The sequence below is a fragment of the Aricia agestis genome, chromosome 4 (genome assembly GCF_905147365.1).
Source record: "Aricia agestis chromosome 4, ilAriAges1.1, whole genome shotgun sequence".
NCBI classification, from domain to species: Eukaryota; Metazoa; Arthropoda; class Insecta; order Lepidoptera; family Lycaenidae; genus Aricia; species Aricia agestis.
Window position 1 is genome coordinate 948,461 of NC_056409.1, and position 24,752 is coordinate 973,212.

A 24,752-nucleotide genomic window follows, 5' to 3' on the forward strand; every position below is an offset into this window, starting at 1 on the left:
CTTTCTCATGATACACCACGCAGTCATCACGTAGGCGGTTAATCAATACGTTATACGGCAGACGATCTCCGCAGAGGTTATCTGTCGAGGTCGCGGTATTTTAACACTTTCCACCAAACTCGCTGGCACACGGCCAACCGTGCTAAATTAAAGAGCTCTGTTAAAAGTTATAGCCCATATGATATTTTATCACTCGTATATTTTAATTAACAATCAAATTTTAATCACGTATAGTCAACCCGAGTGACCTCTTGCAGTAGCTTTAACTGGTAGCAGTTCTTTAGATGTTACGCGCAACTTGATTGCCCCTGAATTAAGTATTTTGGGACTCAAAGTATCTTCAATATGCCAAATAAATATACCAAATTTAATTTAAATTCGTTCGGGTGTTTAAGCGTGAACTGGTAACAGATAGCGCAAATAGAAAGTTTAGATTATAATTAAGTGATATCCCGTTTTAAAATCATCGCCAGTGCCAGGTATCAAAAATGAAAAAGATGCAAAAACCACCTAGACATTATCATACGAAGTTTACGTTAAATCTAACGCTCGGATTGTCATGTATGTTCCTGCTACGCGGCTACGGTCCGAGCTACACGACTGCAGGATACCTACACTACACCTACACGACATGAAAGCTCGCGTATTTCAGCGGCGCATTCAAGTGAGCACTGTTGAAAGCTCCGCTATTGACAGCCGTGGGGAAAAGCTTTGCACGGCAAACTACATGCTTACGGGAACATAATATTACACGATTTCACGAGAACGAATAATATGCACTTGCAGATATTTGAGATAAAGTATACCTTGCAGTCCTGATAGGATGACAGAATTCTAAACTCTACTGTAATAATTATTTTACTATCTTCTAAATAAATTATCTTTACAGAGCAGATCATCTTGAGGGTTCAATATTTTCAACATTGTTCTCTGAAATATACACTTTTCAGGATTTCATTGTAAAAGTTAATTAAAAAAGAGACTAATTAGTAATTAACGAATGGTTCAACTTAAATATGTACAAAATATCTACAGCAATTTTAATAAGACTGAGTAAAATTAGTTATCAAAGAATGTTAATTAAAATAATTCAGAGAATGAGCATTTAAAAGTGAAAATTCTTACTTAGTTTAGATACTTAAGATTTTATTCAAAAATCTGTACTCCGTTCGATCCAGTCTCAGGTATAGTATTATAAAACAGTAAAATAATTATAATACATTCTCAGAATCCTAAAGTCCAATAATCTTCCCAATAATAATCAAAAGACTGATTTTAGGGCAATCAGAATTCAGAGTGTTTTAACGACGGTTTGACATTTTATGAAAATACCATTTTGTAGTCTTTAAACTACCGAAATGGCATTAAAACTTTGTCGGAGTTGTATGAATGTTGGATACAACTTTACACAGTTACAAAGTAGCTCCAATACTTTGAACGCTAACACAACAACAGCAGTCAGCAGCCTTCTTTATTTGAGGACCACGTAGACGCCGCTTCTACAGTTTATAGACTTGAGTAAGCCGAAGTCAAAAATAGTATGGAAATAAAAGTATACTAAATAAACGTTATACGCTGTACGTGTTGGCAAGCGGGCTGAGCTCCGAGTGCTCCAACCATCATGTTTCATTAAAGATATAGTGTACGTGAAATTTTTATCTATTCTTTCTACAGCTGGTATTTTGTAATACTACCTATTTTACAGGCCTTCCAGTTATTGTCTGATCTATATTTTATCTGTAGACATAGACCAAAATGAGGTATATAAAATTGAGAAGAAAAAAGATATTGAAATAGCAAACTAACATCTATTCTCTGTCTGTACCATAATTAAAATCCTGTCACAGAGTTCTACATGAAGCCTCTCTGTAAATTATATTTATATTTTTTTAATCAATTTCAGTGTAACTGCAGATAATATCTTATCAATCCGCATTCTTATCACAGACATCTTGAGCGGTCTTATGACTTATCGTTATGGATTTGAAAATTGCGAACGATTTAAAATTATATTTTCTAAATATACCAAAGATTTCGACTGATGTATTTCAACCAAATTATGAGAATTAAGAAACTAATTTTACCTAAAACATACACCACGTTAATCAATTTTTTAATTTCATATTCATATTATGGAACTAGATCGACACATGAAAATTCATACCTACTTAGTACTTAATCTATATCTATACATATTTTATAAAACAAAGTCGCTTTTTTTCCGTCATGTCCCTTTGTTCCCTTTAATCTTTAAAACTACGCAACGGATTTTGATGATTCTTTCAGTGTTAGATAGCCCATTTATCGAGCAAGGCTATAGGTTATATTTTATCACGTTAAGACTAATAGATGCGAAGAAATAGAGGAAAATGTGGAAAACACGGGGGAAATTATTTGAAAGGGCTAACTTGAACGCACTAATCTCAGGAACTACTGGTCCGATTTGAAAAATTCTTTCAGTGTTAGATATGCCATTTATTGAGGAAGGCTATAGGCTATATTTTATCACGCTAAGACTAATAGGAGCATGTGAAAAAAACGGAGGAAATTATTTGAAAGGGCTTATCACGCGAACTACTGGAGCAATTTTTATGTTATTTGGCACAGATAAGAAGTAGACCACGTGAAGGATCAGGGGCTATCGATTTTAATCATTTTTTCAGTGGCTATATATTTTATACCCGTGCGACGCCGGGGCGGGTCGCTAGTAATTTAATAATTCAACAGTCAAGGAAAAGCGCGCTATAAACTAATTTTCTAGACAATGAAATAGCGAGGAATATCTTGTAATAAAAGTATGTAATCATCTTATATCGTCTCTTCGTGTACTCTTAAAATATGCATTACAAGGTGAACTATCTGTAGTGGCCTCTTTAAAAGTAGATAAAGCCTCATCGTGGCTTATTGCGATATTCACCATATCTACAATGATAAGATAAAAACGAATTGCTATATTGTATGATGTAAGTATCTCACTTGAAGAATTTACATAAAAATTCTATAAAAATAATGATTACACACTAGTCGGAGGGCGGAAATCCGAGGCACATGCCAAATCCATTTGCATGTGCACAAGCTACTAATTATTATCATTAATTAAAAAGCAGTTACTATTGCATTCGCATATCGCGGTTACATAAACAGTAATTTGATGCCGCATTCCAGCTCACCGCCGTTCGCCCGACTCGCGTAGAGAGGTCAGCGATAGGGCTGACAACCGAATATGAAAACATACTACGAGTATAAAATATGCGAAAACGGGTCTGGTGCCTCTACGAGCTAAATCTGCTGAGCCGAAATGCAGCTAAAACGGTCAAAATTTATTTTAAATTTATATTTATAAGGACAGTTTTTAATCCGAAAATATTTAGGTTAAGCCCGGCCGCACATTATCCGAAATTTCTGATCCGGAACGCACTTTGTTCATACATTTTGTTGTAGACCCCGCAATCCGCATACTATCAGAATTCTGACGTGTCAAAATGTATGAGCGGGGCGTCCGAATTTTTCTGATCAGAAATTCGGTTAATTAGTAATGTGCGGCCGGGCTAGAGGTTGCGGGCAGCAACAATTAGTATTCAATATATTTTGTGAATTTAGTTTTGCATAAGATGTTTCCGTATAAAAAAAATCCGGGCTGAAAGCTATTGAAAATATGTATTTGAAACAAAGAAAAAAAAATGTGTAATGTAGAGACAATGCAGTATGTAATGTAGATTGTAAAGACAATTACTAAAAGTATAGGCCATAAAAGGGGACCCTTTGAAATTTGTATCAAAACCCAATATTTTCAACCCTAGTAACCGCGAACCGGAGCGCGGCGCGTTCACACCAACTCACCACTTTTGGCGTGTGCATGCCACATTTGACATTGGCATTGACACTTCAACACACTTATCTTTACGAGTGTCACTTTGTAATGGATACACCTGCTGAGTGCGGGTCTAAAATGGTCACTTTAGATAATCATAATATGATTATAATATGATTCATTTTTTTAAAACGCAATATGATCACTTTGCGTGCAATTCATGTCTAGAAATTCACATTCAATTCATACTAATTTGACATTCATTAGTTTAGACAATTCATTTTCTGAATTGATTTGAGATGAATTGCGCTTTGCGACCTTTTTAGGTCTGCAGTATTTTTAAGTTTCACATCGAATTAGCTAAGTAAACAAGACGATTAGTTGCAATTTACAAAATTGCCACCATGATTGCTGCGTACAGCTATACAAGCTTTGTAATATGTACCTGTAGTATGCACTATCAAAGTCTATAAGCAAACATAGACAAATACCTATGCCCCTCTATATAAAATGTTTGTTTTCGCTTATATTGGCCCAACATGGCAAACGTAAGGAAACCGCATTAAATGACCACTGAGCTTAAAAATATCATAAAATGTCAATAAATTCGATAGGTAATTTCCTACTTAATTTCCGGACCGAAGTCACATTTTTTCATTCTCAGGAAAGCTGCACGTAAATTACACACTACAGCCACTATTGCCTAAACTTAACCTCAGGGCTGCCACACATAACTGCGAATTCGCATCGCAATGTCATTTTTCTTAAGAGCTTTGTCGCAGATATTTGCGATGAGTTGCGATTTTGCAATTTTGTGTGGGAACTCTTATGGCTGGTATTACAAAACTAGTAAAAGTAAGTTAAGTAAGTATACACAAAATTCAATATTGTTATCTTTTCGGACTTTATACAAAATGTAATTAAATTTTTTTAATTAAAATAATTACATGTGTATATGCTCTCGAAGCTACGTGAACAAGCTCCGTGACCTTAGCTATGAAATTGGCGGCTGCAATTGGCAGCATGAACTCGCCTTAAGGGAGCAATGACTGGTGTCCACACAACTATTATTTAGCTGTACATAATCGGTTAGCGTTACCGTAGTTCGATTGTGGCAAACAATGGGCGGTCCCGAGTCCCGAGGCATCATTGTATTCATATTGTGACATGGCGCACCAAATATTATACTAAATGGCACAGCAGCTTATCATTATTCAATTATTATAAGCTCTTTAGTGAGCAAATGAGTGACTCTACAAGAGTTCTCAATAGTTGTTCTTGTCCAGTTATTTACAATCACGACGCGATGTAAGCGCCAGAAAGAGCTGACTTATTAGTTTAAATTTTCTTAGTTTTTAGGGTTCCGTACCTCAAAAGGAAAAAACGGAACCCTTATAGGATCACTTTGTTGTCCGTCTGTCCGTCCGCCCGTCTGTCAAGACCCTTTTTCTCAGGAACGCGTGGAGGTATGAAGCTGAAATTTATATCAATTACTCAGGTCTACTGTCCCTTGAAGCTGTGAAAAAATCAAACTTCTAAGCCAACGCAATCAAAAGATACAGCCGTTTATGCCGCAAATTTTCGACACTTGCAAGGGAATCAAAACCTACAGGGTGCTTCCCGTGAACTCAGAATCTTGAAATTTGGTACGAAGCAACGTCTTATAGCATAGATAAAGGAAAAATTACGAAAACCATAAATTTTTAGTTACATCACATAATATATATTTTTTTAATAATTTTAAACTTACTACCCATTTCCTCATAAACGCGTAGAGGTATTAAATTGAAATTCATACCAAATACTCAGGTCTATAATACCTTTAAGCTGTCGGAACCCTCGGTGCGCGAGTCCGACTCGCACTTGGCCGGTTTTTTAATTAAAGAGATTGCTTCAGCAAGTGAGGAACTGTAGAACACTTCTGTTGCATAACACGGTCGGGTAGGAACGTTCATGGCTAAATATATAATATTATATCTAGTAACGTGGGAGAGCCATGCTTCGGCACGAATGGGCCGGCTCGACCGGACAAATACCACGTTCTCACAGAAAACCGGCGTGAAACAGCGCTTGCACTGTGTTTCGCCGAGTGAGTGAGTTTACCGGAGGCCCAATCCCTTACCCTATTCCCTTCCCTACCCTCCCCTATTCCCTTCCCTTCCCATCCCTACCCTCCCCTATTCCCTCTTAAAAGGCCAGCAACGCACCTGCAGCTCTTCTGATGCTGCGAGTGTTCATGGGCGACGGAAGTTGCTTTTCATCAGGTGACCCGTTTGCTCGTTTGCCCCCTTATTTCATAAAAAAAATATATAAAATATGTAATGTTCATTGGTTCTTAAAATAGGATAACCTGTGTTATAAGTTCCAGAAGTTCCTTAAAAATCATAAGTACAACGATGACTTCATAGTGTCATCTTCAACAATTCAACTAGTGTATGTTGGACTAAACAATGCAAGTACAAGGTGTAAATATTAATCGCAGTCCTTGGAACGCCGCGCGCCGTGGCGTGTTTGTCCTTATTATATTTGTTGCTGGCTTTTGCGTCTGTGATTACTGATTACTAATTGTATTCCTTGGTTAATTATCATCTAAATTGGCTGAGGACTATCACGATTACCAACTATCTACTTTGTTTTAACTTTTAACTGGTTGGATCTGGCATCGTTGCTTCTTTATTCTTTCTCGGATTCTAAAGTTATTTACACAAGTTTAATTTTAGGGTATGGAACTCAAAGGGTAAAAACGATATCATTCAGACTTTGATGTCTGTCCATCTGTCCGTCTGTCTGCGTTTTGAAATTAGGCAATCAACATCGCTAGTAAACAGACAAGTTCCTGCCGAGAACTTCAGAAACCAAACAATTTGTTTACTGGTTATGGAGTCGATAAGTATATATTCTGGGTCTTACAATTTTCTGATAACTGTATTGATGAAATATCGCAAATTATAGATTACTACTATCACTAATTCTGCAAAATTTTTCTCATCATTTCTTTTTAGAAAAGCTTAATAATAATTTAAGTGGCAATAATATATTGCCAATAAACTATAATACTATATCTATATATATAAAAATGGATTTTCAAATGTGTTAGTCGCGCTAAAACTCGAAAACGGCTGGACGGATTGGGCTGATTTTAGTCTTAAAATATTCGTAGAAGTCTAGGGAAGGTTTTAAAGTGACACGAAGTTCACCGGGACAGCTAGTTAGTAATATAACTAGATAACTTATAATATAATCGGTAATCCACGATTCGCGTCATTCTTTACGCAACACCACGCAAGCAGCAGAGTTTTATTGCAAAAGGTATATTATTATTGGTTGCAGCTACACAGAGCATAAGTTTTTACATACCCAACGGAACACATGCAACCGAGTCGTAAAAATCTTACCTAATGCTCAAAATATGTAGTCATGTTTTACTTAATATATCGAATAAGTAAAGTTATAACAGCCATTCCTAAAGTGTGCACGGAGCTCTGGGACTCCGCAAAGGTATTACGGGCTTCGCGAGCACATACGTTGTTTTTAGAAATTTCATCAGACACCCACATGACATGAGACATTTCACTCAAAGACAAAACACTATTTTGTGGGGCCACCAAAGGAGTTTGAGAACCGCTGAGTTTAGAATAACGGCATATAAAGAAATGGTGTAATTATAGCCCGGGGCTAGGAAGCAGTTCTCGTGTTGTAATTTCCAGATAGTTAATTTGTTAATAAATCCAGCAGCAAAACAATATCAAATTACAGTGATAACATTGTGAAATCGAATACGTGTAAGCGGTTTTACAACTCATTCCAATATAATAATGGTGTCTTTAACCTGAGCAAATATAGAGTAGGTACTACGCGGAAACCGCACATTTTTCCGGGATATTGTCCTATGTCCTTTCTCGGGACTCAAAGTATCTCCATACCAATTTTTAGCAAAATCGGTTTAGCGGTTTTGGCGTGAAGAGGTAATAGATAGACACTTTCGCATTTATAATAATACTGCGGGGCTAAAATGGTCACATAATTCCTCTCAATCAATTCAGCAAATGAATTGTCAAAACTGTCAAACTGACAAATGTCAAATCAGTATAAAAATACAGAAATGAATTGCAAGCAAAGTTTTGCGATTTTAGAAAAACGAATCATATTATGATTCATATCATGATTCTTCAAAGCGACCATTTTAGCCCCGCTGATATGTGTAGAATACAGATATTTAGTAAACTTTAGTAGGGCGTTTCACAGAGGATAGGACAACTATCTACATCTAAATTCGTCATAGCCAAGATTCGTTAATCTCTACTCTAGGGGGAGATCACAAACTTTGGCTTTTAAGAGCCATTACGAATTTAAAATGTAGAGCTGCCCCCTGTTAGTCGTACCTATTACATATAACTAATTCAGGATAAAGTTTTCTAAATGTCCAGGGAATTACTAAGATAAGGCAAGGACCGGTGTTTATGTTTAATTAAAAAGTCTGTGAGCATTATGAATAGGGAATATGACGCAAAGGTCGGAGCAGAGACGCTACAAGCTACAAGAGCGGTACAGTAAATAATCCGACTTGTTGCACACGTCATAACATAATATCATATAATATATTGTTAGTAAGGGCTAGGCCACAACACTGCGTTGCGGCGCGGCGTCGCATCGCAAAAACAACCTTTGAAAAGCAATGTAGTTTTTTGCGATGCGACGCCGCAACGCAGTGTTGTGGCCTGGCCCTAAGGATGTCAAAGGTCGAACAAAACTTTTTATTTACTGTCTATGCAGATGCTGTCTCTAGCGTGAAAACATTGCAGAAATATGTCCTATAACATCTCATCTAAATACATAGAAGACAAGAGTGATCACATCGAAAGTGTTTCTCAACACAATACTATCTATGCAGCGAGTGTAGTAGATTGAGCGAGAAGCGATTATTACCAATTAAATTGATATTTTATGCGTCTGCGCAGCGTTAAATCCACGCCGCGTAATTGTACCCATTACGACGATCGGAAAGTCTATTTACATTCAGCCCGTGTTTACGAGAGTTACGGACTATTTCATCGACTTTTACTTTTCTCAGTTAAATAATAATTACGTAAAAGTAAGTTAATCAGTATACATAATTATTGCATTACATTTTTTGAATTTTTTAAACGCCATTAACGAGAGCTAAGACTCTACCTAAAACATTGTAACTATCTAACACTTTCTATTACCTCTGTGCTCAGTTGGTGGGCTGTTGGTAGCTCAAGCCGGGGGTCGCCGGTTCGAATCCCGCCGACGGAACAAAAAGTTTACAAAGTTCCTGGGTCATGGATGTGTATTAAATATGTGTATCATATAATAAAAATCTTAAATATATGTAATATTGTATAGTATAAAAATATTAAATATATTTCCGTTGTCTGGTACCCGTAACACAAGTCCTTCAGGTACTTAGCACGGGGCCAGACTGACGTGGTGTGAAGCGTCCATAGATATTATTATTATAATTATTATTGTTGTGTTCATTGGCAGATGTACCGTGTATTTTTTATTTTTTTTCAAATATTCATTGATGTTCGAGTGAATATTTTTCAAATATTCACTCGAACATCTTCCTAGTTCCTACCTAAGGATAAGGATAACACAGAATCGTGATAAATACTGATTAATGAAAAGTTTCTTTCGAGTATTCAGGAGGTTATCCGTTATATTATTTGAACAACTGAAATTCCCCAAATATACTAAAGATTCGGTCGAAACAAAGAAGAATCATCAGCTATTTTAAAACAGGTCAATCCTCATTGAGAAAAGTAGCCATCAAGACTCAAAAGATAGAAGACAAAAATATTTTAACTTGACCTTACAATGATAGCTGTTGTGAATAGTGTTTCATTTGGGATGAGAAAAGTTCATTACTTGACTCATTCCAAATATTCTTTGGTGAACAAAGTGTTAAGTGCCAAAAACATCACGTCTGTACTTCCATTATAGATCCAGAGACTATCAATTTAAACAGGCCTCGATGAAATTTGTAATAATAGAATATATTGAAAATATTTTCCCTTTATATCTTCAAATTATTCATGTCTCTGCCATCGCCGCAATACTCATATCCTCGTTCTCACAACACAATAGTGAGACTAATATGTCAGTCTGTTTGTACGACAACTTGTTTTATATTTATTGCTTCAATGGACGCATTCGTTATTATCAAACACAAGATTGAAAGTCACGTTTATGGCAATCAATTGTAAAACACGTATTATAGACTCTACAATTTGTCGTAAAGTGTTTTTCGAAGTGAGTAAATTTTTCATACAAGTAATAAATTCTAGGGATTTTGTAAGTAAACGAAGATTACCATTTTTGTCCTTACTATTGGAAAGTAGTCAAAAATTCATATGAAGACTACACCATAACGTGATAAAAGCATCTCTCTCTTACTCAGACTCTATCTTAACATTTTGTTGTACCAGTGTGCAGACTAGCTCAGCCTATTCTTATACATTTGTGCCGTCTCTATCAAAGCATTATATTCTAATAGCTTGCGTGTTACACAGCCAGTATACCTAAATATTTCTAATAGCTGAGTGCTGACTCTATCTAAATATTTTCTTATAGCTGTGTGTAGATTGTTGCCTCTACCTAAACATTTTCTAAACCAGGATTATCCCGCCCAGCCTCCTAATTTACTCTCAACAACCTTCACCTAATCGGACCCGATTAAGTGAACTTGCGAGTAGACTTCCAGGGAGGACCACCGAGGTATGTGGGACTCCCCGGGGCGGACGTAAGACCCGCACCGGGACTACACACTAAAACCCCAACGGTGTTCCTGCTCCTGAAGGTTGAACTACGGACTACGGGAAACGCGTGATACACGACCGCAGATATATACTACACCTACCTTGTGATAGGTGTCCTTCTGCCAGTTCTTGATCTGTGCTATGACGTCATTGACGAGACGGTCCCGCACGCTGAGGTGGAGGTCGGACAGCCGCTCCGCCTCCTCCATGCCGCCCTTCCACGCCGCCTCCATTGTGCCGTACTCGGGACCTGGGGAAGAGCAGAAAGGAGTTAATTTTAAGAAAAGCGTAAGCTATCGGGCGGCAATCATGGATTTAGGGGATGATATATATATATTAGAGCTATCGGCACCGAACTCTCTCGTACATAGGTAAATCCTTAAATATTATTGAATTAAAGTTTTTAAAAGTAGGTAACTTTTAAAAACTTTAACTTGCTAAATAGCTTATCTCCGTGTATGCCTATCATAGTAAATCTGTTGTGGGTTGAAGGTTTACTAACATTGAATCTGTTTGGAAATAAAGAGAGAATTCACAAAGAAAGAGCAAAAAAATTGCAAAATTCTGCGATGTCTTAATGCGCCATTGGTATTTTATATTTATTGTAGCCTCTAATCAATGAACGACAAATTCTCTCCACATTTTGACGAAGAACGAAATTGTCTCTTTGGTAAGTTAAAAACTCATCATTTTATAGTTCTCAAACATAAGATCACGTTGTTTACATAATCGATGATCTCAGTAGTACACGGCCGCGATGTTAATATTGTATGTACATCGTGATATAACTATAACTAGGATGTATATCCGTATGAGATCATTTTGTATGAACAACACCGATATTAATCAACCAAGTGCAGCATCGTAAAATCGTTGTTATGAATTTATTTTCTTAACACAAAATAAAATTTACATCATCAAACAATATGTAATGAATTCTACAAAAGCTAATAAATTGAAATACATTGAAATTGAATCTCTTTAAAATCTATCTGCGGGGCTAAAATGGTCACATTTAGCAATTCCTCTCAATCAATTTAGCAAATGAATTGTCAAAACCGCCAAACTGACAAATGTCAAATTAGTACGAGTTACTAGACATGAATGCAAGCAGACTTTCATTTTGCGATTTAAAAAAAATAAATCATATTATGATTCATAATATTGTGATTCTCCAAATTTTAGCCCCGCTGATTACACTTACCCAGTGGAGATGGGAGACAGTGCTCTCAGGCAATAAAATTGGTGTAATCGAGCCTTAAGTTCTCGAGATATTGTATATTCGGATCGATTAGGCTACAAAACTTTGGAGTGTTCGATGTCGAGATTTATTTTTACCGCGGAAGTCATCTGTTTCTAATAAAATGATATATTAAATATTACGAACCTCATGCCAATAAATCTCAGTCGGATATAATAATTATTATTACATAATTATTTTAATGGCCACTCGCAAGGAAATAAAGAAATACATCTTACGAGCTAGCGCCTTTCATGTCGTCGGGCGGAATTCATTAAATTCTCTTTCACTTTCAAATACATACAAAATGTTATGATAACACTTTCCATGAATTTATTAACGCTTACATGTTAATGTTTTAAATATTAAACTACCATGTTCTTGTGTTTTCTGGAAATCCTGTAAGGTGGCTACGTCTATGGATTTTTCTGAATTATGAGTACTCGTATAGATTCCAAATATTCTGTCAAAGACTTTGAAGCAGTGACCGATCCATACCAATATAACAACTAAACTATGTCTGTGTGTATTTCACCTCTTCACGCAAATACCGCTTATAAAATTTCGCGATACATTCCGGTCCTTTTGAGAAAATTTTGGGTCTCTCAAAGTTTCAAGCGACTAGTACTGTATTTAAACTTTCTTTACAGTGATCTAGCGTTTACACTCCACGCAATAGTCTCTGCCTATGCATATTAGGGGGCGATTTCCGGTAGACGAGGAATGGGTTCGCAAACTGAGCAGGAAGCAATGGGTTGAGACCTAACTTGAACACTCTAAGGCACTAATTTCTGGCTTCAACAAGAAACTGTCAGGAATAGTGCTCACCATGGGAAGGAATCAATTAAGAATCCTTACCAGAAGTCTAACTGGGCACTGCAAGCTCAATAAGCACCTTAACAGAATGGGTGTTAGTAGCTCAATGACTTGCAGATTCTGCGAGGAGGAGGATGAAACACCTATACACCTTCTCCTTGACTGCCCTGCTCTACTACAGAGCAGGAACAGGCACCTTGGTTGCTACGAATACACATCCACCGAGGAAATTCGTGGCACCAACCCCAACCACATCGTTCAATTTATGAGCAGCATTGGGTTGGGGACGGTACTCTAATGCGAAGGAGTCACAATAGATCCTCAAGGGTCGCAGTGACATCAGGGCTACTTGACCTGCCTTCAGCAAAAAAAAAAAAAAGCATAATGGCAACGATTACGTCTAGCACTTTAGCAATGCTAATATGCAATGTGCTAATGTGACAACGTCTTCAATCTCCACGTGACCCTTTAGGACCTAGGTATGCAACAGGCCAATATGATTGCAACACTGAAGATTTTAAGGCCCTATTAATATTCACAACTTCTATCCGGTCAAAATATCTTGGAGACTTAGATAAACCCGTACCTCAATTCTAGTTTTTGTTTGGATCATAATTGCAGCTTCAGTATATTTCGATCCAGTGGTTTCCTATCAAACTTTAACGTAGTAATAATTGGTACTAGAGTGAAATGACCAGTGATTGGACAGTACTAGTCTTTGGCCAGAGCACAAAAACACAATATTTATTAAAGTCGCTTTAAAAACTACCTGTTTTTCTTTAAAATCACGCGTTATATTACTTTAGAAACAGGTAGTTTCTAAAGCAACCTTAATAAATATTGTGTTTTTGAGCTTTGTCTAATGACTGGTACTGTCCAATCACTAGTTATTTACCTCATAATTAATTATTTTATGAGAATCATATTTTGGTTTTTGATCGGGTCGGGCACGACTGAAACTGGCTGACATCGTAATTTTGATATTGTTATTGGTCAGGGAGCCCTAGAACAATTCTTTTTTATAACTATCAAGCAAATGTTTTGTGAGTAGCTTCATTTTGATAAGACAAACAACATTTTTATCTGTGAAAAATCTTGAAAATAGTAGCTAACAGAGATAGAAAGGATTTCATACTTTGATTTGATGATCCTAAAATATGGATTGTTCTATTTGTAGGACAATGTTACTCTTAAATTATATAACTATTAAACTACCAATATAAAAAAAATCAGCTTGTTAGGGACTAGGGTTCCGTTTTAGGGTACCGTAGTCAACCAAGTTTTGTTGATTACAGAACCCTAAAACGAGGAATCCTAACCAGTACATCAGATACCAGGATATTTTTACAGTATTTGATTTAATTTAGCGTCCAGAATTCTTTAAATTCGGTAAGCCCAATGCATCCGAGTGCACACGAGTTAAGGGGATACACCAGGGGCGAGAGAAATTGAAAATATGTATTTGAAAATGTATTGCTGTCTCACCAATCTCAAGTCTCAAGACAAAAGTTCTAATAAAAGAACAGAAAATCTTCGATTCGTTGTCCGCTGATTCCTTCTCCAAAACTTAACCGATTTAAGTACTTTTTTCATTAAGAATTAAAGCAAGGCTTGAGCTGTGTTCCTATGTTTTATTTTTTTTTATATATTTTAGCCAGTTTTGTTTTCTGGGTGTTTGAACACAGAGCAAAATCTGGCCATTTTTTTGGGTTTTTGGACGTTCTAGAAAACATAGGGACATGCTAATAGTGGCCATAGATATTCAGGGAAATAATCATAACTCTACCGGCATTATCCAGGGAGGAAATAGGGGACAACGTTTGTATGGAAAAACGGCGGTGTGGACTCCTCTTAATCATCGTCGCATCAACCGACAGAGGGAGGGCGTAGGTCACCGTCAGCGGTCAGACGTCAGTGCAGCTTACATAACAGCCTCTCGCAACTGCTGGGTGCATCTGGCCAGTCGCATACCTCTGATAAAAGAACCTGCACATTGTTATTAAGGTGTCTAAACAGTCTAATTACAGATGTGCATATTCGTGCGACTGTGGTGTTTAGACAGTTTTGTTAGGAGAAAGACAGATGAGGGCTGTAATAGCTGCAAAAACACATCAGACAGGGGAATGTTTTCAGTACAATAATTCAATGTATCCAAAGTTTATGTTACCGGACGTACCTATATCAGCAACGCTTCCATTGCAAGACTACTTAAAATTGGCCAGATGCGTTTACTTGCATCACACAGACAGCAGCTCACCAACAGGTATGCATGATGCGTGTGCAAAACAGCTCGCAACGGGTCGAAACGGCCAGTGATTCGTAAGTCAATCGAAATTTCGGGCGTGCGTGGAATAACCGATCGATTCACTAATAACTTTCCATTTCGATGTCAATGTTGTATTCGTAACGCATCTCGTTACTCAATGGAACGTGAACATTTTTCTTTCGTTCGGTGATTGCAAAACACCATTTCGTAATTAAACGGAGCTTGGATTTTTTATCCTCTATACTTTTGCGGTCCAGAAGGCAGTAAATATCGAATCCACTACTCCAATGTAACAATAGCAAATTCGATCATCAAAATTTGTAAATAAGTATTTTTTTGAACATTAAATTCGAAATGAATGTTAAAAAATTATTCTACTATTAAAAAATGAGCTGGACATTCAGACAAAGCAACAGTTTTCCCATTACCAAATCCCTCTTCGACTATCAGGCTCCTTCGGTAATAAATAATAATTCACAGATTAATACAAAATTACAAATTAACAATACATAAAAAATTAGCATTGACAATAATTAAACAGTCAAACCGTCAATCCCATCGACAGTGGGTGTGGTAGCGCCATAAAAACGCGCTCTAGAAAGCATCAACGCATTAGCTGAACGTTTCATAATTGGTATTTGGTACTCTACATTTATGTAATTAAGTACTAAGGTGTAGGTAACCTATTAAACAGTTATTTATTTTCATGACTAGTTAATTATAGACTAGTAACGATTAGTAACAATTTCACTTTCTGTACAGTTAGTATTCAATTGTTTAATGTTTAGTTACTGTTTAAAGCGTATTAAATTGAAAATATACATTGTTCGATTTAACCACATGATTATATCATTATACGAGCTTTTGCCCGAGGCTTCGCTCGCGTTAAGAAGTATTATTATATACAAACTTTCATCCCCTATTTGAACCCCTTGGGGTTGGAATTTATCAAAATTCTTTCTTAGCGGATGCCTACGTCATAACATCTACCTGCATGCCAAATTTCAGCCCGATCCGTCCAGTGGTTTGGGCTGTGCGTTGATAGATCACTATGTCAATCAGTCAGTCACCTTTGAGTTTTATATATAGAAGAAGAAGAAGAAGATGAGAAGGGTTAAAAAAACTCATTAAGTTTTCACCTTCTTAAAGAATTCTAAATTGAAAAACATTGTTAACTTTAAGTATATTTTCAGTGTTCAACCGTAAGAGCAAGTTTAATACGAGTAGTTTGCACTTATCGGCAGAACGCAGGCGAGCAAAGCAAGAGGCGTTTTTTATCAGGGCTCAGCGATCATCGTTTTTCTTATACTTCCATAATTAATAATAATGGTTGTACATAAATTATAAATAGCCCTCACAGACACGTTCGGAGACGAAGTTTACCTAACAATTACGCTTGTATACTGTCATTGTGTCAGTGTCGCGGGCAGAGGCCAAATCCACTTCCTCGTCGCTCGATTCCGCATTCGGTGTAAACTCCATGTAATTCCCATGACCTCTGCCCAAACATAATAAACAACTTTAAGGTGTATTCATAACTAATATGACGTTTCCGTTATTAAATTCCACTAGTTACTAGAACTTAAACATCTGATTCTATGGCTCAATTACACCCATATAATAAACACGAAAGTGTGCCTGTCCGCCTGTTACCTCTTCACGCCCAAACCACTGAACCGATTTGAAATTTGGTAGAGAGATACTTTGAGTCCCGGGGAAGGACATAATATAACGATTTTTGTCTCGAAAAAATGATACAGTTTCCGCGCGATAAACTGGAGTCGTCTAGTTAATTGGACTTGTCTTTAGCTTCTACTTTTCGTGTTTTAACAAACTTTTTAACTGCTATCAAGAAGGTCGTGTAATATGCTGGGCTATGGATTTTTTGTATGTTCAACGATCACTTCGGCGTTTTCGGATCGATGTTTGTGAAGCTCGAAAATTTATATTTCCAAGCTTGACACGTAGATACTGATATATCTCTTTAATTTAGTCCTTACATAGTTATTTGAGAAGACCCTTCTCAAGTCGCATAATGAAATGAAACTGACACTTTTTGCGTCCTTTTACCGATTAACTATCAGCAGATTTTGCTATTATAATGCATTTTTAATATATTTTCATTCGTTCCTAGATTCGGTCTGGATAATAGCACCACGTGTATTCTTATAACATAAGTCAAGAGAAGGTCTGATTTTTGGAGTATTGGACCCATCGGACTGCGTTTTATTTCTTATTTAAGTGCCACTTTGTCGATTACAAGTAATTCCAAAAAAGTTTTCATAAAAAATCCCTAGTAGTTGAATCAGAGTATTGTTTTGCACAAATCGTGATGCGCACATCAGATAAACACTACTATCTGTAACAGTAACCGAGCTGGCGTCCCACAATCAGCTGTGCGATTACAATGGAACTGTTAATATTCTTGGGAAACTCTTTAATTATATCCAAACATTAGCACATTATAAACTTCATTAAAACATTACTCCGTGGTATAGAAATTTGTTTTGATGTCTATTTACTCAGTACAAAGAAACACTCGCTTCAGTGATCATCACTGTGTAAGCGTAAACAATTTCTATACTGGATGCAGGACTAGATTGAAACATGGGGAAAGTGCTCATCCAGTAAATAAACTTAATCTCAACATATCAATGAAATTGAAAAAATTTCAACAAATTTTCAACAAATTATTAAATTATCTGTTCAATATAAATATTTAACAGTCATTATCTAAGGTCTTTTTAGGAAAAGAAAATAGGTCGCAAATTTTAAGTCTTGGAAATAAATCAAAGAGTAATTTTGCTGTCTAGTGCCTAGAGGAGGTCGTAAGTTACTCCTCTCATTGAATATTATAATGATATTTATCTTTATTTAGAAACTAAGTTTCTCTTCGAGTAAATAATAAAGTACCTGTTACCTAGCACTTACATATTACGCGGTACTGCTAAGTAAATAATTTATTTCTTATCGATTTATCTAGTGAAGAAAAGTTGTATTTGCAAGTGTTGAATTCAAATACAAAATAAGACACACGAACGCCCCTTTGGTACAATATCGGAGAGCCCAATGGACAAAGATATTAATAAAAATAAAATAGGAGTAGAAAGTGTTATAGTTTTCCTTTCCCATACAAAGTATGAGACCGCATAAAGTTGCAGTAAACTTCAGTAATAAAGATGAAGGCATTTCATAAAACCGTGTCTCATCTAATAAGAAACTAATGGCAGCTCCCAACGTAATAACTGTATCTGATGGTCAATAACGACTGATTACGAATTGATATCCAATTCCACGTACAAAGAACACATCAGACCAATGACAGCACGTGTGCCTTTACAGTTTACACCAAGCACACAAATCATTTATTTGTTACGTGTGAAGTTGAGAATCTGTTGAATCATTGGAAACATTAATTAACCAAGAATCAAGACTGTCAATGTTAAAGTAAGATATTATGTATTTAAATTATGTCCTACAAACCGAAATAAATTACGCTGAGAAAAGTAACGCCTGTACCAAATATTCAAAAGGGTTTACCTTACCCTTTAATTACGATTTAACAAGAAAACTCGTTTACGAGGGACCGCACTAATTTAATAGTCTTAACCTAACCCTAGACGTAAAATAAGTTTTCATAGACCTGAGACGACAATATCTATATTTTACAGTATGTTAATATTCAAGGTAAAGTACCGCTTTGGGTGTTATTACAATTTACCACCCATAAATCTCTGATGAAGCATTGAGAATTGAGATGTTAATATTTTTAGAGATACATGTACCATCGAAGAACCATGTATGATGTGCGTATGAATCAATTTTACTGATAGTACAATGTACATATAGGGCTGCAAACAACTAGACGTATCTCCCCATACTACCATCCAGAAACCCCCGAAAGATCTTACCTTTCTCTATAAGGTCGTTCCACTTTTTCGCCCATCCTCTCAGACTCTTCGCGTACGCCTTCTCTATGTCCGCTCTCTCCTGCACCAGCGCCTGGAGCTCGCCGCACAGGCGGTGGCCCTCGTCGATGCGGCGCGTGGTGCGCTTGTAGTTGCCCGGCTCCCAGAACGAGTCGGACGTCACCGTGAGCAGCGCCTGCTCGTCGCTGTGGTGCGACATGGCGGCGCGGCACTCGCACACCGCCCCTCTGTAACAAGATAATCATTTATTATGTTTAGTTGATTCTAGATCACAACCAGTGGTCCGCAGGAGCTAAATTATGGTCCGCGAATGATTTTAATTATTTTAGCTCTGGCCTCTGAGTAACAATATTAGTCCTAGGATAGCCGACCTTTTGAAGACGATGAAAGCTGAGAAATCACATTATTAATTCTAAATTATTTTTTTATGAAATAAGGGGCAAGCGAGCAAACGAGTCAGCTGATTGAAAGCAACTTTCGTCGCCCATGGACACTCGGAGCATCAGATGAGCTGCAGGTGCGTTGCCGGCCTTTTAAGAGGGAATAGAGTAATAGGGTAGGGGAGGGTAGGGAAGGGAATAGGGGAGGGTAGGGAAGGAAATAGGGGAGGGTAGGTTAGGGAAAAGGGTAGGGGATTGGGCCCCCGGTAAACTCACTCACTCGGCGAAACACAGCGTATGCGCTGTTTCACGCCAGTTTTCTGTGAGCCCGTGGTATTTCTCCGGTCAAGCCGGCCTATTTGTGCCGAAGCATGTCTCTTCCATGTATACCAAAGTTATTCTTTATGTAAGTTAATTTTGAATTGTTAGTTCCTTTATAGTGGTCCCTGTTAACAATAAAAATACAAAAGTAACTTGCCTGACCAAGAAAAGGTTGGGAACTCCTGTTCTAGATTGGGATTGGGTTATCGTGGGAGGGCAAAGACTGCATCAGGATGGATAATATATTATATTACAGTAAACAATTTTTATGGACGGCCTGAATCGGACGTTCGCACACATTAGCTTTATTCTAGCCTCCAGGTAACTTTGAAATAGCAAAAAGTTTTTTTACCAGAATATTCTAACAGATGTAGATTGCAGTAGGTAAAGGCACAAGATAAAAAGTGAAGAACAGGACAAAGTTTGTTGTTTAGATAGTTGTGTTATCATGTCAGATGTTGATTCATAAATTTTCTACATAAAAGCAGACCGTAAAAGATATATTTTGCCATTTCATTATTATCTTCTAGCGGTTTATAATGTTGAATTTTTGACATAATAATAAATTAGTACTAGTTATTACTGTTAATCGATGTGTTGTTGTATAAGTTTTTTATTTTTATTAAATAAGGGGATATAGTGGATATAACATGATTATCACCATGATTGCGTTGGTGTATAGTATGCTGCATAATGCATGAATAATATATATTTTATTTTATGAAATAAGGGGTGCAAACGAGCAAACGGGTCACCAGATGGTAAGCAACTACCGTCGCCCATGGACACTCGCAACATCAGAAGAGCTGCAGGTGCGTTGCCGGCCTTTTAAGAGGGAATACGCTCTTTTCTTGAAGGTTTGCAGGTCGTATCGGTCCGGAAATACTGCTGGTGACAGTTCATTCCAGAGTTTTACAGTGCGCGGCATAAAATTACGCGAAAACCGCACTGTGCAAGACTGGACTCATCAAGGTGATGAGGATGGTATGTTTTTCGCGTGGGACGATAGCGAAAAGTTGCAGGTGGTATGATTCCGACCAATTCCTCAGAGCACTCCCCGTGATACAACCGATAGAGGATGCAGAGTGAAGCTACATCTCGGCGTAATTCCAGGGGGTCCAAGCTGTTTGAAACACTATGGCAGTCAACAATTCGAGCAGCCCTTCGTTGGATACGATCCAGAGGGAGCAGTTGGTATTTTGGCGCCCCTGCCCAGAGATGAGAACAATATTCCATATGAGGCCGAACCTGCGCCTTGTAGAGTTGTAGGCGTTGGTCCGGACTGAAGTACTGTCTCGCTCTGTTAAGAACACCAAGCTTCTTCGAGGCTAATTTGGCCTTACCCTCAAGATGATATCGGAACTGGACTTCGCTCGATATGTTGACGCCAAGTATCTCAATGCTAGGGGAGATGGTTAAAGATGTGCCCTCGAAACGAGGATATACGACCATTGGTGACTTTTTAGTGGTGAACGCGCAGACTTGTGTCTTGGTGGGGTTGAATTGGACTAAGTTACGTCTACCCCATTCAGAGACCTTCTCCATTAAATTCTCCACCTTAGACAAAAGTACGTTTCGACGCTCAGTGACATTTTGCCGAGAAATATTAGGGGAGCCGGTATATACAGCATCACCTGTACTATCATCCGCATAGCAATGCATGCTGTTGGTTTGTAACATGTCATTGATATGCAGTATGAATAGAGTAGGCGATAGCACACAGCCCTGAGGGACACCAGCATTAACAGACTGAGTTTCCGAGCATTCGCCGTCAACTACGACCTTTATGCTTCTGTCTGCTAAGAAACTAGTGACCCACTTATATAATTTCTCGGGCAGCCCGTATGATGGAAGCTTTGATAGCAGCGCTTTATGATCAAAGGCCTTCGCAATGTCCAAACTAACAGCCAATGCCTCTCCCTTCGACTCAATTGCCTGAGCCCAGGTATGCCAAGAGGTCACCAGCCGAGCGACCCTTACGGAACCCGTATTGTTTGTCGCTTAGCAATCCCTGGCCGTCCAAGTATCGAAGAAGCTGGCTATTGATAATGGATTCCATTATCTTCGAGAAGAGAGAGGTAATAGCGATTGGTCTGTAGTTGGAAGGATTTGAGCGGTCACCTTTTTTGGGGATCGGGTGCACCAAGGCTGTCTTCCAGGAAGCCGGGACGATGCCAGTGGAATAGGAGAGCCGAAAAAGACGCGTCAAGACCGGAGCCAACTCTGGAGCACACTTTTTCAACACAATAGGCGGGATTCCGTCAGGCCTACTCGACTTTTGGATATCAAGGGAACAGAGGGCTTTTCGCACTGAGCACTGATGAAACCGAATATCCGACATGATGCTCGTGCATCGCGGTATGGTCGGCGGTTTCTGCCCCCCGTCATCCAGGGTCGAGTTTGACGCAAAGAGCTTGCCCAGAAGATCGGCTTTGTCCTTTGCGTCCTGGGCCAACGATCCATTTCCTACGTGTAGGGATGGTAGGGTTGGCTTGCAGAAATTTCCTTCAATAGCTATGGCCAGAGACCAGAATGCACGGGTTCCCGAGGGGAGGCACTCAAGTCTCTTGCCAATTCTGTTGACGTGCTGTTGCTTTGCCCGAGTAATCTCTTTCTTGAGGGACCTAGAGGCAAGGTTGTACTCCTTTTTATATGTGCTGGTATTTAAATCCCGAGCAGACACTGCGTTGGCCCAGGATTGGTAAGCCTCCTGCTTCCGGCGAGAAGCTTTTTTGGGGGATGAACTCTGGGACTCCAGGGACGAAATCTGCCGCCAGTTGGCACTACAGAGGTCGGAATGAAAAGTTCCATCCCCTGCATTACCACATCGGCAACAGAGTTGGCAGTGCTGTCGGGATCATCCGGCGAGAAGCACACGTGCCCCCAAGGATAGGATGCAAATAACGACCGCATCCCATCCCAGTCTGCTGACTTGTAGTGCCACACACGACGGTATTTAACAGCGCGCTGTCTTAACACCGTCGTAAGTGGCACAGAACTCCTAACAAGGCAATGATCCGATGAACCAAGTGGTGCGGTTACGGATATTTGGTAGCCGTCAGGATTTGAAGTCAGTAGGAGGTCCAACAAGGAAGGATTCTGACCATCCACATCTGGGATTCGCGTAGGCGTAGTAACCAGTTGTGTCAAGTCGTTCGCAAGGGCAAAGTTGCAGACAGATCTCCCCGCATGATCAGTTTTACTGGAATTGAGCCATTCGGTGTGGTGGGCATTAAAGTCGCCAAGTATTATGATCTCTGCGGATGGGATCTGCTGCTGCACAAAATCTGAAGCAGCTTGCAGGTGCTCCAAGAGTCGGTCCGTCTCGGGGTCACCACTATGGGACCTATATAGACGCGAGGGTGGTCGTCGCAATCTATGCGGAGCCATAAGTTTGATAGGTCCATGACCTCAACATTGCTGAGGCGGCGAGAGCTGATATCATCTCTGATATACACACACACTCCAGCTTTGGGTAGAAAGGAGTGCTCGAGGTAATACCCTGGGTGGGAAAGGTATGATGTGTCACTCGGAGATGATATCTGCGTCTCGGTTAAAAAGAGCAAAGCCGGCTTTGCCGTCTCGAGGTGGTAATGGACGGCATTAAGGTTGGAGTGTAATCCCCTGATATTACAAAAGTCCATGTTTAATATCGAGGGGGGTGCCTTTGTGTGTTTGCTCTTGCCCCGAGCAGATTGGAGCGCAGTTTTGCCCTCCCCAGAATACGAGGGGGAGCCTGGACGTCCACGTTCAGTTCCAGGAGTTCCTGAGCATGGACGTCCAGAGAGAGGATTCTCCAACGCAGTTGGTACCCTCCTGGGGTAACAAATTGTTTTTCAACTGCGGCATTTCTAGGGGGGTAGGGGATTGGGCCTCCGGTAAACTCACTCACTCGGCGAAACACAGCGCAAGCTCTGTTTCACGCCGGTTTTCTGTGAGGCCGTGGTATTTCTCCGGTCGAGCCGGCCCATTCGTGCCGAAGCATGGCTCTCCCACGGACAAACGGAAAAACACGGAGTACCTAATGGCTAATACCTATGTTACATAACTAATCACAAACATTATTATATCGAGGATGTTAACAAGTTTATTAATAAGCGCTAACATCACGCCATGTTTAATTAATATTATTATGCCGACTCAACACATTGCAATTTCTAAAACAGATTAATTTTAAGTATAATATACCGAATAATTTTTAGTCATTCATTTAGTTAAGCATATTCTCGCTTTTGCCCGCAAATTTGTTATTTCGGTAGTTTTTATTACAAACTCCAACGACCAACGCTACAATATGTATACTTTGGAATGAGTGGATATCCTGAAGGATCTCCGAGCGAGCGAGGTGTAATGGCGAAGTCCAAGCCCAAAATCTTAGGTCTAAGCCACAATACTGCGTTGCGGTGTCCGAGGTGCAAGCCATTTGGGCTTTGGCCCTTGATCACTGTATGGTATACACATACACATTCGCTCAGAAAACTTTAATAGCGCCATTTAAGACTGTAGCGCTAATTGGTGCGGTAGAATATTATGTAGAATGTATTGTTCTCTACCAAAAGCTCTCATGTAACATAGCACCAAGTCCCTGGGGATTTGCGTGCCTCATTGAGCGCTAATCCCTCTTAACGCCGTTAACGCGGGATGCGCTTGATACAAATCCATTTAAATTGCCTCTAATGAACCATATTATTTAACTGAAGTTTCTACGCCGGTATTTACATCCGATAATCATGATTATTATTAATAGCCTACATTATACCTCTGCTGGGCAAATGCCTACCCTTTTTCCTTCTACAGTTTTTGATATTTTGATATGCTACATTCGATAATGGAAATATTTAAAACGTTATCTATAGGTACTAATAATATAAAAAGGTAGAGTTTGTTAGTTTTTACGGTAATATTTGCGTCTACTGAAACGATTTTGATAATTATTTTACAGATGGAAAGCATCTGTAAACGTTTTATTTGCAAGAGAAGAAAAAAAGAAAATAGGGAATACTTATTAAAGATAATACATACGAAGTCGCGAGGAAAAGCTTAACATTAGGTCATGGTAGGTAAAACGGTACTGATAATAAGAAAAGATTACATTCACAGATAGTAATAATCAAAGTTCACAGTTCGATCTTTTAACTTTGATTAAATATATTTAAAAGTAATAAAGGCGATTATTATTAAATATAATCAAAATTAAAAGATAACGT

The 24,752-nt window shown here is 38.5% G+C and overlaps 1 protein-coding gene across 3 annotated transcripts in view; it reads right to left on the reverse strand.

Annotated features, from left to right (window-relative positions):
* LOC121725887 (protein kinase C and casein kinase substrate in neurons protein 1) overlaps positions 1–24,752 on the reverse strand; it is a 100,479-nt gene that overhangs the window by 32,940 nt on the left and 42,787 nt on the right. For all 3 annotated transcript variants that reach the window (XM_042113050.1, XM_042113051.1, XM_042113049.1), the window contains 2 exons: positions 18,827–19,071; positions 10,695–10,843 (listed from right to left, as the gene is read on the reverse strand). In XM_042113050.1, the coding sequence (XP_041968984.1) occupies positions 10,695–10,843; positions 18,827–19,043 (366 nt within the window). In that variant the 5' untranslated portion in view covers positions 19,044–19,071. The remainder of the gene's footprint in view (positions 1–10,694; positions 10,844–18,826; positions 19,072–24,752) is intronic.